General features: G+C 42.7%; 1 protein-coding gene across 2 annotated transcripts; it reads right to left on the bottom strand.

Annotated features, from left to right (window-relative positions):
* Positions 1–9: 9 nt before the first annotated feature.
* MRNIP (MRN complex interacting protein) lies at positions 10–16,681 on the bottom strand. Of its 2 annotated transcripts, XM_075856197.1 has the most exons (7): positions 16,499–16,681; positions 16,350–16,409; positions 6,311–6,408; positions 5,073–5,145; positions 3,135–3,271; positions 2,587–2,677; positions 10–1,828 (listed from the first exon to the last, which is right to left on the bottom strand). In XM_075856197.1, exons 1-7 carry the CDS (start codon positions 16,556–16,558, stop codon positions 1,373–1,375), a joined length of 975 nt encoding a protein of 324 aa, XP_075712312.1. In that variant the 5' UTR covers positions 16,559–16,681; the 3' UTR covers positions 10–1,372. The 2 variants fall into 2 exon arrangements, with proteins under 2 accessions (XP_075712312.1, XP_075712313.1); XM_075856198.1 differs by lacking the exon at positions 16,350–16,409 and having other exon boundaries at positions 16,499–16,678.
* Between the last annotated feature and the right edge of the window lie 201 nt (positions 16,682–16,882).

Raw genomic sequence — 16,882 nt, 5'->3', positions numbered from 1 at the left:
CAAAAGAAATAGATGTCAGGTTTTGTTTATAATATATAACTGTACAAATCATACATGGCAGGGATTACAAATTGACTGACTAACGGCACCATTGCACAAGCAGCTGGCACACAATGCGTACAGACATGCCAGGGTAATATCACATGTTTGCACTGATGCCTTTAACTAATAATGCTCCATAGTCCTACACTAAAGCTTTATAACAGTCCTGAAGAATCTTGGCATTGATGTCTCACACGCTTTTGTTTAGTAGTAAACTGCATTAATTTGTATTGGAGTGAACACATATTGATAAGGCATCCCATTACTAGCCTACATTTGAAGGTACACGTAGGAAGGCTCTCCGGATGTGTACCTGAGTGTATAGGCTGTGTGTATAGGCATACAATGGGATAAGTGACTAAGCCGCTCGCATTGTAAGAAAACTACCATGCAGTTGTTGTTTTTTTTTTACACTGTACATTTGTATGGAAAGCGTACACTTTTGGCCTCTGTCCATCAAATGGAACCCTATGGATACGTACATGTCAAAAACTTATCCCAGTGTATATGCCATGCGTAAGCTCTTAACATTACGTGAAAAGGGCATAATCTGCAACCATACCCATAGGGACCACACCTATACAAAAGAAAAGTGTATTTGCCACACCAAATACTTACATACCTGCTTAGTTAGGCTTCTATGGGTAACCACATTCTGTACCATGCAACGGTTGCAACTATGGGCTTGTGGTGTTGTAACCCAGGGAAACACAAAATTATTGAAAATGGAAGTAAAAGTTGCATGTCCCATATAAACCAATACCAGTTAGAGAACCTTTCACCTGCCCATACATGTAGCTGAGTGCAGCATATAATGGGTAGTGCTTCACAAACACTCTCACTTTACACTTTTTTTCCTATCTTCGTCATTTACATATCGGTGCCGTTATATTTGGCGTGAGAACACACAGACAGAGAGCACTCTCTGCAGAACCACCAGTCTGTGTGTGCTCTCACGGTAGGTAACACAGCGCAAGCCGCCCTGACACTGTCCGTAGCTGATTGGACAGTATCCGAGCAAAGACATCACACCCCCTTGCCATTTAGTTAGAAACGCCCCATTGACAGGTCAGGAGCTTATTTACATATCAGGCGCCAAATATAACCACACCGATCTGTAAATAACGGTGTTTGTGAAGCCCTGCCTATTACATGCTGCACATGCATGGGCAGGTGAAAGGTTCCCTTTAAGTGATACGAAGGTGAAAAGACAAAACATTCTGCTGCAGAGATGTGAGATCACAGGTTGCTCATGTACATATGGGCTGTATGTGTGAATACCGCTGTAGTTTGCCAATTGGCCGAAGTATTAAAGTGTTTTGTACATGAATCAATAGTTCTCATCAAAATCTTCATCTGTCTGGAAGAGATTAGACTGGATGAGGGGTTTCTGTAGGGAACTTGAAGTGGTTTTAAGGGCACCGTCTGACTGCTGACACAAACGGAATTTCTGCAGCCTTGGAGAAGACATCTGTGCAGGACATTCATATGTTGCAGTAGGCCGATGATTCTGCAGGACATCTTGGTGGCTAGTTACAGAGCAATCTGACCCAATCTTCTTTCTGTGGTCAAAATTATTAAAAACAGGGTCGATTTTGGACTCCCTCTTAAGGAAGCTGGCAGTACTGCAGGTGGATTCTTTAAATTGTCCCTCTGATTTGTGCATAGGGAAAAATGTATGAGAGCTGCTCTGTAGTGGTAATATAGGTTTGCTATGCCATTTTAGGAATCCTGTATCTTCAATTTTTCTGCTGGCAATCTGACTTTCTCGTGATGTGGTCCCATCCTAAACAATACACAGGAATCAACATCACCCAAAAACTATGCATTAACTATCGGCCACCAAAACTGTCTAAAAAAAATTATTTTTGTAGTAGATTTTTTTATAATAAAATTAGAACATAGTTACAGACTAATGGCTCATTTACATGGCAAAGCCATGCGCATAAACCCTGTCCTTACGGTTCCATATCACAGACTATTGCTGAAACGGACGGTATTGCTCTGGAACCCTTCTCAAACGATGTATATCAAACCGAATAGAACCAGAAATACACAAACATCCCTCCAATTACTAATGGCCAAACCCCCCCAATAAGAGTGCAGCGCAACAAAACAAGGGCTAAAACCATGCACACGACCGTAAAATCACACGTAATTACGGGCCTATTCATTTGTATGGCAGACGGACACCTTCCCGTAGGTCTACGGGAGGGCGTCCGTGTCGTAGAAACCAGCCCCAAAAAAATAGGGCATGTCCTATTTTCTTATTTTGCAGACCGTGCTCCTATACTTTATAGGCCCGTAAAAATGAACACAACAGCAGAGGAGGAGGGAGAAAAGCACGCAGCATCTGTTATTCCCCTCAGCGCACCCAAAAGGGGTTACATCTATAGGTGGGGTCTGAGTTCATACAATTCACCAATGTGATCTTCTGATATGTCATCTGTTGATGTGACCAGATCATTTTTAATAGATTTCCCCTTTTATTTAAGCTAGGAGTATACTGAATGTATTCTTTAGTTATATGATTAGAACACCAACCTCATAGATTTTGTTCTTCTTCTTTGTAATGTTTTCTTTGACATCCTCCTCGAAGAAATGACCTCCATGATCTGGCAATTGCTTACGTTTCCTAAAATAAAAATTATGCAGAAAAAGGAAAAAAAGAAAAAATTCTGATATGTGGAGAAGCAACTATTAAGGCATAAAAGAACATTAGTTCTGCAGCACGGGACGGATCAGATTTGTTGTCAATGAGCTTTTTCCCACAGATATGCAAAATGCACTAGTGAATTTATAATTTAGGGGGAAAATAATCTTTGTCCAGGGATAATTGCACTTTTCTTCTTGTACTCAGGAGCAAAACGTTTAATTTCTACACGATGCACCGCTATGGGAGGAATGACAAATGTCACATTCTTTTTACATCTACACAATTTTATGCCATGTAACGAAGTGTATTCTTTAACTGGCATAGACAGAGCCCAGATAATGAGAAAAGGTAAACACACAGTACATGCCTTGCACCAACATCTTTGCTTCAGGAACACCTGCCCAATATTACAGGTCCCTGATTGAACTGCACAAACCTAGTAGTTGTTTGAGGACAGTCCTGATGGGTGTAGTAGTGCTCATGATCAGTAGAGATTGGACCCTCCTCCTCTTCGTGTGTTTCATCACTGTTTTCTTCCAGATATTTATTCCAGCGGCTCATGTGGGCTTCTTCCTGCATATGATATAGTATAAACACTTAAAAATAAGATATATATATATATATATATATAAAGCCACATTTACAGGGTTGTCCAGTGGTAAAAAAACATAATTAAATCGCCCACTGGTCCATGTTTATATCGCCTCATCGACGTGAGAATCTCTGGCTGCAGCGGTCACGTCAGTGCGGCAAGTCATCACTGCAAAGATGTAAACGGGGACCAAAGGTGGGGGAAATAAAAGGTGAGTATTTAAGCCCATATGCAGCTCCCAGATGTAATTTTTTTTTTTTTTACAGATGAACAAGCCCTTTAAAAGGGTTTTTCGCATCTTTCTGGCTCATAGATTGGGACTCTGTCTTTATGAGATGACCCCTTTAATCCTTTAGTTCCTGTGGGGTTTGAGACAATTTTCACACTTTTGCCATACATAAATTAAACCTGACTTATACAAAAATCTCTGTGAAAACATCTGACCCCCTTTAGTAGAAAGGAGAAAAAACAACCGCCTAAATGTTGTGGTAGGCCCATATCCTTTCCCTTTCTTCTATCCCTTGGTTGAACTTGATGGATATGTCTATTTTTTAACTGTACTAACCCATGGAACCACATCTCCTCTGTCATTGGTAATTTGAGTGATAACATTTATAAAAGTTCCTGTATCATTCGGTGGTCCCTGGAAGGCTGTATAGGGGTGATAGAGATGACAGTAACCGTCGGTGATCCTTCTTCCTGCTCTCACTTGCAGCTTTTCCTCCCTTATAGATACAAATAACTAGGAAGTAAAGCTTTTTATTCTGCACTCGGACTTCTAACAAGTGCTGCTCCCCGAACATTGCACCTATAGCTGTGACGGTGGTAGAATTTGAAAGCTAAGACACCAATATCTAAGCAAGCGCTTAAAGTCATGATGTATTACATCATTTGTATTGCCATTTGTAAAACTGGCGCGTAAAAAAAATGCCCCGCAAAAAAGGAGTGCATGTTGCTTCTTGAACCGTTTTTGGAGCAGTTTTTCCTTGTCTCAATAGAAAAAGAGCTCAAAACGGCCGTAAAAAACGCTTGATGCATAAAAACACGGCTGAAAATCAGAGGCTGTTTTCCCTTGAAAACAGCTCCGTATTTTACAGCCCTTTTTTGTTTGCCGTGTGAACATACCGTTAGGGTTTCGTTTGTGTTGCTTCAGCAGATGCTACATTGTAGCGAACAGAAGTTTGAAAAATCCACCTCACACAATGTAGCAGAAAACAACACGGCTTTTAGGGAATGTCGTATCTTTGCTGGTTTTGTTGCGGATTTGCCACAATTTTTTCCCCACTGTCTTCAATAGGAAAGGCTGCGGAATTATTTTTATTCTAATGATACACGTGCTCCCTGATTAGTAGACGTCTATTTGGTAAAAAAAAGTTCATAGGTCAGATTTGCCTTACTACAGGTTCGGCAGCAGATTATCTGGGAGTTATCTCGGATCTCTGCCGCAGATCAGCATTTTGATGTGCCAAGGATCCGCATGTGGAATTCTCCCACCTTTTCCATGTGGAATCCGAGGGAATAAGTAGCACGGTATTAACCCTCGCTTTATTTTTCCGCAGTGCAGCAAAAAAAAATTTCTTTTAAAATTGCAACATTAATCTACCGCAGCTTGTGAACAGGTTTGAGAAAGACCTATTAACATGCACAGAATGTGAATTGTCGTTATATTCAACGTAGCGCAGAATAGGCACTGAAATTTGTGTCAAATCCGACACGTGTGAACGAGGCCATACAATTATGAACCCACTAAATGTACAAACTGGTGTATTTCTAATAAGTTACCTGTAAAACCAAAAGGCCTTGCTCCGTTTCATCACCAGTTTCATGGTCAGAAATGGCATTTTGACAACTTTCTCTACCAGAAAAAAAAAATCAACGTCATCCAATGAAGCCCTGTAAGATTTATCTCAAAGGAACCCCCCTTATATAATTTTATAGCACATAATACTAGTCACTACTATCCAAGAGGTTCCACGGAGGAGTTGCAAGCTCACATTTATTTTCGTTAGGTTACGCCTCATTCCCACCCCCTTCAAACAACTCCTTAGGCCTCATACACACACGAGCGTGTCTGATTTTCATCTGCAACAAAAACGGGCAATTTTTTATGCTTAGGACTGTCTGTGTTGCGTCATTGTGGTTTCTGTGTGTCATGCGTTTTTCTCCTCTGCAAACACTTCCTGGTTTTACTCCTCCCCGCCCCCATGCGCAAAAATGGACCAGAGTAGGACATGCTGTGAGTTTTCACGTACACATGCTCAGTGAAAAAACACGGATGTGTGAATAGCTCCATTAAATTGCATTGGTCAGTGTGGACAACTTTGAGGGCATATATATATATATATATATATATATATATATATATATATAAATATAAATAGATTAGCCAGTGTGTTTAGTGTAACATTGTAATTAGTCATTATTAAAAAAAATCGTTTTACTTTTGGAGATACAGCTGTTCTGTATTCTTTATGTAGAGCAGCTGTATCGTTTGTTTTACACGGAATCCGTCAGTCCTGCGGACCTGTCGGGTTCAGTGTCAGCGGGTCTTGCATGTCTGTGACACGCAGGATCCACCTATAATCGATTACATCGAAGTTCATAACTTAGATGTGATTGATTATAGGTGGCTCCTGCGTGTCAGAGGCACACAGGACCCGCTGACACTGAACCCGACAGGTTCGCGGGACTGACGGATTCAGTGTAAAACGAGACATACAGCTGTTCTGCATAAAGAATACAGAACAGCCGTATCTCCAAAAGTAAAACGATTTTTTGAAAAATACTAAAAGTACAACGTTACACTAAACACACTGACTAATGAATTAAAAAAAATGCCCTCAAAAAGGTTTTCATAGCCTTTAAACAGAGCACACGGACGTAAAATATGTTCATCTGAAGAACGCCTTAGTGATGTTAGATGGGATAGATATTATACTCACTAGTTTATCCATAATTTAGAGAGCTTTGCTCTAGTGACAGAATTTCGTTAAAATCAGTCAAATAAATATTGTACTTACCCGGCAGTGCCAGTAGCTGCTTGCTTCGTCTGCCCCTGTAGAAGGTTCAGCTTCTGGACATGGTGTCTACAGTCTGCCCCTGTACCTTGACCATAAACCTACCAGATTAAAAGTTTAGGAGAAAATAATTTGTAAAAATCTACTTCATAGTAAGTTTACTGAGGGTGTACACTATTTGGCGGATTTAAGGAACCTCATAAAACCACTGTATTCAATACAGGCTAATAAAAGAGAATTTACCCGACGGTGGAAAACTGGTTTACAATTTTATAGAATAATCCGTCTGGCACCAGGATAAATGTCGTCATGTGTGTGATACAGACGTCAGGCTGCCACTGCTGTATGCAGGACACATGCAAGTGAAGCTAGTTTTGATTAAAATATTAGAAAATTGCTTACTAGAAATTACCACGACAAACGTATAAACGATAAAATGCGATATTGCAGGACATTTTAAGTCCTGCCTGGTCATGCCCCCTACTAAAACATTTGCATATGGCATTCTATGCCACTCCAGGGAAATCAACACATTGCATGGCACCCACTGAACTTAAAGGGCATCCATTGTTTTTACTTGACACCTGCCCTACACCAGAGCTGCTGAGTGGACTGTAGTCCTCACCATTAGATGAAAATGCCCTAGTGCACCATGAAAGTTTAGATAAAACATAATATTCGCATCTTAAGCATTTTTAAATGCCGGATATTTGTGGGCCGCACCTCTGGAACTTTTACCCATTGGGAGAATGGGTCGGATGACCTCCATTTAGCAATTCCTGATCACCGCTCTCCATTGAGTGTGTGGCCAGCTCTCCATTCTGTGCTGATTAATTTTTCATAAAATATCTAAAATTGTCAGAAATAGTTTTTTTTCCTTATACAGAGCTTCATCCCAGAGGTTGGACCCGCATCTATGTCTAGAATGGGGCCCCCTAAACCCAGTTCTGCCTTTTTCTGCACCCGCTGCCTCCCGGCAACTTCCTGACTATATGGTCGGGAGTTACGAAAATAGCAAAGCTCGCTGAGCTACGCTGTTTCCGTAATTCCCATAGTAGTGAATGGCAATTATGGAAGCAGCATAGCATGCGAGCTACGATATTTCCTTAACTACCATTCAGTTCTAGGGGATTTACAGAAGCAGCGTAGCTCAGCGAGCTACGCGGTTACCTTCTTCATGGTCAGAAATCACACGAGTCAGCCGGAGCACAGAGGTAGAGCGGGGTTTGGAGGGCCCTGTTCTAGAGATAAGTGCGGGTCTCAGAGGTGGGACCCGCGTCTATCCAACATTTTTTTTTTTTAAAAGGTTATTTATTAATTTTCCAAGTACAATAGTACAGGTAAAGACAAATACAACATAATTACCAACCCGAAAACTGGTTGGTAACAACAAGGCACCATGGTGTACAAGACATACAAAGTTCAGAGAAGGCAGTGAACAAATAAAGGAGTATCACAACGCAGGATAGACTTTGCGGTTAATCAGGATCAGAATAAATGACCACAGTAAATGCCTAAGAACTAAAAGAACACACATGCACACACCATTCAACCAAGCGCTCCATCCATCCCACATTGCTCCCATTCCAGCCTGAAGGGCAAACAAAAATTAGATGGCAGTGTCTGAGGCCTTCAACCATCTAGACCAGATCTTCCCAAATTTGCCAGGGCATCTCCTGTTGAGGTACAGTTTTTGATACATAGGTACATATTTATTTACTAATTGGATCCAATGCTCCAGACACGGACACGTCGTGGCCTTCCATGCCATAATCAGAACCTTCCTAGCACAAAACAAAAACGGAAAAATATTTTATCATAATAGCCGTGCACAAGCTCATTCATAATGCCCAAAAGGCACACTTTAGAGGGAGGAGCCGAGGAAGTTCTAATTTATCATGAAGGAACTCCACTACCACAGACCAATATGGTGAAACCTTAAGACATAACTATATAGAATGAAGGTATGTGCCAACAGCAGATTGACACCTAAAGCAGCTATCCGACCCAGATGCCCCGATACGCCCCACAAATGCCCTATCAAATGGCCTTTTTATAGTAGACAGCAACAAGGCATACGTTTGAGTAAGAGTCTTGGGAAGTTTCGGGGGTGCCAAGCAATTCCTCCACTCAAGCCCAAGGAAGGTGCAGTAGAGCCAAACTGGGCTACGCAGACATGTCGTAATTGGAGATAAATGAATAAAAGACCTTCTCGGGACCCCAATCCTCTCCTCAAGCTCAGAAAAGGATACAAAATCACTATCCACAGAGTACAATTGACCTAGAAACCAAATCCCGACCCCACATATCGCCCCCGGTAATGACACTAGGTGAGACAACCATGGATTGTTCCATAATGGGGACCTTGGAGAGGGAGATGGACCTGCAATATCGTTCAGTAATACCTGTGCCCTTCTCCAGGCACTAGCTATAGTTTGCAACGGGAGCAGCGCATGACACAGGGATTTAAACCTTTATAACAAGTTGGTAAGACTCTCGTAAGGAGTCAGAAGTGCTCCTGCTAACACAGTGGCCGCATTGCTTAAATCTATGTCAATCCACCAGTGTGCCAGCACCAACTACGAAGCCGAGTAGTATAAATAAAGGTTGGGCGCGGCCATCCCCCCATTCTTTTAGGGGCCTGTAGGAGACCAAGACTAAACCTAGGGGTGCCCCCCTGCCAGTAGAACGAGCGTAAGATACCATCAAGGTGTCCAAAAAATTGTTTGGATAATAGAATTGGACAAAATATGGAGTAGATATATAAATTTAGGAAGATATATCATTTTAAAAAGATTTATCCTGCCGTATAGAGAGAGGGGAAGATTCTTCCAGGCATTTAACGGTTTTTCCGTAGAGACTACGAACGGACATAGGTTAAGTTCAGGAAAGCGTAATAAATTAAGGGAAACCCGCACCCCAAGATAAGTAAATTCAGATACTATTTGTAACGGGACAGGGAGGCACTGCAGGGAACAATATCCAGCAGAGAGAGGAAACATAACCGATTTGGACCAATTAACCGATAATCCAGAGAAGGCCCCAAATGTGTCAATTAGTTGTAGGAAGGAAGCCAGCGAAGGACCATCATCCGCCAATTACACTAATGTATCATCTGCATACAGGGATATTTTCTCAATTATAGGACCTCGAGGGATACGTTTTATGGAAATGGAATGCCTTACGGCCAAAGCCAGAGGCTCAATCGCAAGGGCAAACAGAGAGGAAAGGGGACAACCCTGACGAGTACCACGTCCCAAAGGGAAGGATTTAGATACATCAATATTTGTTCTCACTCTAGCGATAGGTCTTTCATACAAAAGGCGCACAAGAGCAATAAATCTTGGTCCAAAATTTAAATGGGAGAGGAGTATCCAAAGATAACGCCACTCAACCGAGTCAAAAGGCTTCATACGTATCCAGAGAGAACAAAACCAGGGGTAGCATCATATTACACAGCATCAATATTGAGAAACAACCTGTGAATGTTGATGTCCATACGCTTCCCAGACATAAAGCCATGATATAACCTTGTTCAATCTAGTGGCTAATACTTTGGCTAGTATTTTAACATCTGAGTTAATAAGCGAGATAGGACGATAGGAGTCTGGCTGAGGGAGATCCTTCCCTGGCTTCAACAACACCACAACAAGAGCCTCTCTCATGGAGGCAGGCAAGACTCCCACCTCCAAGGCAGTAGAATACACATCCCGAAGTCTAGGCACCAAAACCTCCGCACTATCCTTATACCAATCAGCCCCCAAGCCATCAAGTCCAGGAGTCTTACCAGAAGGCAACATCTGAATAGCAGTTGCTATGTCATCATCAGTAGCTGGGCTGTCTAACTCCTTCATCCTGCGCATCAGATAAGCGCCACAAGGGAAGTGAATGCAAGAATTGCTCTATGTCTTCCGGGGGCCCACTACATGTGGAACTATACAATGCAGCATAAAAATCACTAAACACTTTGTTTAAATCCTTTGGGGCAGTAAATAGTATTCCCGTATAGAGAATAGACGGAATAGAGGAACATGGGCGCTCCGACCTTGCCAAGTATGCCAGTAGTTTCCCATTCTTATCCCAAAATTCAAACACTGATGCCTCAGTAGACAGCACAAGCTTTTTCGTTTGTTCAATATGCAAAGTGTGTAGGTCCCTCTGGGTCCTTGCCCATTGACTTTTTGTAGCAGGACGGGGATCTAGAATATACTCACTCTCAGCCCTCTAAATCTAACCCACCAGAAACCTCTCCTTCTCCCGGGACACCGCCCTGCACTTCGCTTCCCCTGCTGCAAAGGCACCTCCAACCGTGAATTTATAGGCATCCCATGCTACCAAGAGATCCGGGTATGAAGAATTATGTTCCCAATATAAATCGTGAGAAGAGAACAATTCAGATCTGACCTCAGGAGAGGACAACCATGCTGGATGGAGTGTCCAAATTTTGGAGTCAGCTGGAGGACCAGCTGAAAACGTCAATATAAGGGCTGAATGATCTGAGATACCCCTAGGAGTGATATCTATAGAAGTGACTGCACGTAAAATATCCTGGGACACCATGGCAAGATCAATTCTAGAGAACGTGTTATGGGCAGAAGAGTAATAAGAGTACCTTTTTTCAGATGGATACTTCCAGCGCCATACATCTGTCAAATGAAGCAATGAGGACCAATAATTAAGGTGAACAGAATATTTGTCCGATCCCCCCGTACGATCCATTGAGATATCAGGAACCGTATTGAAATCCCCAACACAACACCGGGCCAGCAGGGAATTCTGACAATTTCTGAGCTATTAAATCAAGCCGTGCAGGGTCCATAGGAGGGGGAATGTAAATATTAACTATAGTAAAATTTGACCCATGTAGTGAACAGTGTATTATAACATATCGCCCAAAATGGTCACAGGCTACCTGCAACACCTCCAGACGCGCACTCTTGGCTATAAGGACCGATACTCCCCGAGAATAGGTAGAGTATGAGGAATGATACCCTCTGGTAATCCAAGCCCATTTAAAGGCCAACATTTTTTGTCCAGTTAACACCTTCCCGACCGCCCACTGTCTTTTGACGTCAGGCAGTGCGGGTGCTTAGTCTACAGAGACGTCTTTTGGCGTCGCTGTAGATCAGGCTGATGAGCGCTCGTGTGAGCGCTCATCCTCTAAGCAGGAGCTGTAACTAACAGCTCCTGATCTTAGAGCAGCCTCCTGAACACAGCTGGGGTCGGCACACATTCGGACCCCAGCTGTTTAACCCTTTGATTACCGCGGTCCGTGACCGCGGCAAGATCAAAGGGAATTCCCCTCTTTGATCGCATCACCAGGATTCCAGTGATGCAATCAAACAATGGGGAATCCCTCTGCAGTCAGCCCTGGGGACCTACAAAGGACCCCAGGGCTGTCTGTTCTATGTGCCTGCTGTTCGGGCACACTATGTGCTGCCCGATCAGCAGCCTGTGTCATAGTGACACAGTGTAATGTATTAGCGTACAGAAGTATGCTAATACATTACAAGTAAAAAATAAAGTTATCCCCTGATGGGATTAAAAAAAAAAAAAAAGTAACAAATAAATAAATAAAAAAAGTCACAAAAAGAGTCTTTATTTTGCATTAAATACATTTTATTGCCCCTACACTAAATAAAAACAAAAAACCTATGCATACTAGGTATCTACACGACCGTAATAACCTGAAGAATTAATCTAATGGGTTATTTAGCGTGAAACGTGAACGGGATAAAAAAAAAAAAAAAAAAAGGATTCCGAGAATCGCTTTTTCCTATATTCACGCCGTAAAAAAATTTTTTTTACCCCCAAACTGTGGAAAAAAAATAAATACTATTTCTCTCGCATAAAACAAAGCCTCATACAGCCACGTCAATGAAAAAATAAAAACGTTATGGCTGCTGAAACGCAGAGAGGCAAAAACAGAAAAATTTAGCTGGTCATTAAGGTCTTTTCAGGCCCGGTCATTAAGGGGTTAAATGTGTCTCTTGTAAACAGGCAACATGGGGCGAGTGATTTTTTTAAAAAAATTTGAAAACAAGAGAACGTTTAAATTTGGAATTAAGCCCACGGACATTCCAGCTCAACACCTTAATTGGAAACATAGTACGCCTGGAGCATAGAAAGCAGCCGGAAACCCAGTGCAAACATAGGATGGGAATGGAGAGAAAAGATGCGCCCAATCCTTCACACAAGCAACCATCTTACATATCATAAAATTATAGAATGCCAAAGAAATTAGACCCCAACTATCCCTGTCAAGAACTAAACACTGCTAGTGTAGACCTTTACCTAACTGAAATACAAATAGAGAACAGCAGTCCCTGACTAAGCAGCACAGTCCCGAGACCTAACCCCTACTGAAAGGGGGGGGGGAGGAAAGAAAAATTTTACATATCAGCTGAGCATAGTAATAAATACAACATTGCAAGATATCAGTAGGTCTGCATATTAACTTTTCAAAACAACAGTCACATAGTTGCTGACCAATTCAAGTAACGAACAGTCCAAGAGAAATAGGAAAAAAAGCGGGAGCGTCTGCACATATGCCCTATTCAAAATGGGTGGGGGGGTGCCTCTCCTGGGGCACGAGGCGCAGCAACCGCCCAGTCCAAGGCCTCAGTGGGGGAAACAAAAAACCTTGCGGTAGGGCCATCAATCACCCTCAATTTGGCAGGGTATAACATAGCGTACTTGTATCCCTTGTCTTGGAGTTTCTTCCGGACCTCCGTAAAGTGAACACGCTGATTCCGTATAGCAACTGAAAAATCCGGATAAATGGAAATCCGTTGGCCATTATAAAGAATAGCATCTCTGTCCTGGAAATGTAACAGACGAGCAAGTAAAGGGCGAGGAGGGCCTCCCGGCGGCCCAGGCCAAGCAGGCACCCTGTGAGCTCGCTCAACGGTAAAAAAAGCCGAAAAGACAGTAGCATTAAGAGGCTCTGTCACCAGATTCTTAAACCCCTATCTCCTATTGCATGTGATCGGCGCTGCAATGTAGATAACAGTAACGTGTTTTGTTTTAAAACGTTCATTTTTGGCCAAGTTATGAGCTATTTTATATATATATGCAAATGAGGTTTGAAAAGGACAACTGGGCGTTTTTTTTTCGTTATGTCCAACTGGGCGTGTATTGTGTTTTTAACTGTGCGTGTTTACATGTATGACGCTGACCAATCAGTGACCAGTCAGCATCATACACTCCTCTCCATTCATTTACACAGCAGCAATGTGCAGCCACATAAACAGAGATTAACGTTAATCAAGTGTCCTGATAATGAATACACATGACCATCCAGCCTGGACGTCATGTGTATTCAGAATCCTGACACTTCTGACTCTTTTCTGTGAGATTCCAGCAAGCCACGCGTAATCTCGCGAGATTACAGAGGTAAACCAGATTTTGTTTCCCTTGCTGGAAATCTCAAAGAAAAGAGTCAGAAGTGTCAGGATTCTGAATACACATGACGTCCAGGCGCATCAATTTATGCTGACCACGCGCACACAGTTGTCAGGAGAGGGGCAATGGCTGTATTACACAGCCGCAGTCCCGCTCTAACGGCGGAGATCAGAGAAACCTCTCATCTCCGCCGCCATTCCCCCGAATGCTGCGATCAAAGCTGACCACAGCATTCAAGTGGTAAATGAGAAGGGGGACATACCATATATGGGCAGACAGCCCAGGGTCCATTGAAGGCCCCCAGGGCTGTCTGACCATATTTCCTGTTAGGGCATGCTTAGGTATGTCCTAACAACTGCCTGTGTACTATCCGTGTATAGAAATGCCAGTACATCAAAAACCCCTTAACGCACCAGGACGCACCAGTACATCCTGGTGCAGGGGGAGAAGTATGGAGCCAGCCAGACTAACAGCCAGGAGCAGCGATCACACTGTTCCTGGCTGTTTAACACCTCAAATGCCGCGGTCAATCGCGACCGCAGCATCTGAGGCATTGAAAAGAGGGGACGGCCCAATCAGACAGCTCATCGCCCTTCCCGCAACGAGATCAGGGGGTGACGATGGTTGTTATGACAGACCAAGAGCTAATGAAGGCCCCCAGGACAGCCTTCACTCTGCCTGTTAAGCCCTGCCTGTGCCGACGGTCATTTTTTTTACGCCCGCGTCAAAGAAGTGCATGTCACTTCTTCAGACGTAAATGGAGCCGTTTTCCATGGACTCCATGGAAAAACAGCTCCAATTACGTCAGTAATGGACGCAGCGAAAAACGCCTGCACATACCATTACGTCGGAAATTACGGAGCTGTTTTCTCCTGAAAACAGCACCGTAATTTCAGCCGTAACGGAGGCTGCCGTGTGAACATACCCTTAGCCTTGTAACGTCCTAGAAAAAAAAAAGGTTGTTCAAAAAACGATGCCAATGTAAAGTAGACATATGGGAAATGTTAATTAGTAATTATTTTGTTTGGTATTGCTATCTTTTTTACAAGCAGATACATCTAAATTTAGAAAAATGCAAATTTTTGCAAATTTTGGTGTTTTTCACAAACAAATACTGAACTTATTGATCAAATTTTTTCCATTAACATAAAGTACAGTTTGTCACGAGAAAACAATCTCAGAATCGCTTGGATAGGTAAAAACATTCCGAAATTATTACCACATAAAGTGACACGTCAGATTTAAAAAAAAAAAAAAATCAGCTACGTCCACAAAGCCAAAACAGGCTCAGACCTGAAGGGGTTAATAGACCCGATGCATTTGGAATTGTCTGATAATTAATTTTTTTGCCTGACATTTCAATTAGTACATTTACAACTTCAGAACGACAAATTTCTTTGTAGGTTTTTCTTTTGAGTGAGAAGACAAATGTAGCGCAATTTTATACGCAACTTTTTCATCTGTGCAATTTCCAGCAGTTGCCGTGAATTGAATAATAAATGTGGGTTGTGTGTAAAAATACAAAAAAAACAACAAACATGGGTTAGTTTTGACACGGAAACCCTGTGGGAATCAGAGTCAAGACGCCCCAAATTACCCCCCCCCCCCCCATTGATTTCAATAGGAGGCAAAGTAGTTTCTTCCCGGGCAGCTGATGTGACATGCTCTTTCTTCAAGCGGTTTCCGCCTTAGACTCCCACTGAAATCAATGGGAGGTAGAAAAATTCCTGCGGCGCTCGTTTGGAGCATTTTTTGCTCACGATTTTTGCATTCGATTCAATGGCCACGGGCAAAAAACTTCAAACAACGCTGGCAATTCTAAGGCTATGTTCACACGGGGTATTTTGGGGGAGGAATATCTGCCTCAAAATTCCGTTTGGAACTTTGAGGCAGATATTCCTCTCCCTGCACGCCGATTTTCGCGGCAATTATCGCTCCGTTTTTCGCCCGCGGCCATTGAGCGCCGCGGGCATAAAACAGCGAGATATATGCTTTCTCCTGCCTCCCATTGAAGTCAATAGGAGGTCGGAGGCGGAAGCGCCCGAAGATAGGGCATGTCGCTTCTTTTTCCCGCGAGGCAGTTTTACTGCTCGCGGGAAAAAGCCGCTGACGCCTCCCATTGAAATCAATGGGAGGCGTTCTCGGGCCGTTTCTGCCGAGTTTTGCGACGCGGTTTCCGCGTCAAAAAACTCGCCAAAAGACCCCGTGTGAACATAGCCTTAATCTCCCTCAAATTACTGAAGTAAATTTGAGGCAGATTTTTTCCGCCTGTCAAAAAACTGTGTGAGAACTAAATCCATACAAAGCTCTGTCAGGAAAAAAAAAAAAAGAAGCATCACTATAAAAAGGTAAAAATAAAAGAAATTTAAAGCCATTTATTAGCACAAGAAACAAATTACTAAAAAGAGGGCGAGTAGAAAATGGTGTGAAGTATTAAGGGGATAAAATGACTCCCAATGAGCCTCAACTATTACAACCGTGTCCCAGAAGATGTCTCGTTACCATAACAACCACAGCTCAGCTTGCATTTGAAAGCAATTTCTAAATTCTGATTGGTTGCTGTGGGCAACCAGGGCATTTTTTTTTGTGACGCCGTTTTCATACATGAGGCGCAAGACCAGAGAATATGGCGGCAGACCTGCAGCAGGGACTGCTTCTCTCCACACAGCTTACACGACCATTTCTTGCTCTTTTTAACCTGCACAGGAGAGGACAGGGCTCAGCTTACAAACAGAACAAAACCGGTGGGATACATTTAAAAAAAAGCTTGAGAAATATAAATCATACCTGGTGCACCTGGAAGACCTGACAGGAAAAACATTTCAGCACCTGAAACTCCAGCACCATGGTGGTATACAGCGAGTATATACAGTCAGTATACAGTACAGCGCGGGAAGTGGTGAGCTCAACGCTGTATATATACAAGCTGCACTTCCTAGTGGTTCCGGCTGTGTACGCAGCGCCCTCTGGTGGACACTCACGTCCTTCTGGAGATGCAGGTTGTCACTACAATAAGACAGATCCACAGAGAACATGATGGACTTTTCCTATTTAAAGTTTCAATAAAGTTGCCATTTTAGTCCAATTTTATGTTTTTACTCAAAGAAGTCAATGGAAATGTATCAATAGTATTTATTTCTATTGACTTACTTGTCTCACACACAGTGGACT

Source organism: Rhinoderma darwinii, chromosome 3 (genome assembly GCF_050947455.1).
Source record: "Rhinoderma darwinii isolate aRhiDar2 chromosome 3, aRhiDar2.hap1, whole genome shotgun sequence".
Taxonomy (NCBI): Eukaryota; Metazoa; Chordata; class Amphibia; order Anura; family Rhinodermatidae; genus Rhinoderma; species Rhinoderma darwinii.
This window is presented reverse-complemented; position numbering and strand designations above follow the sequence as displayed.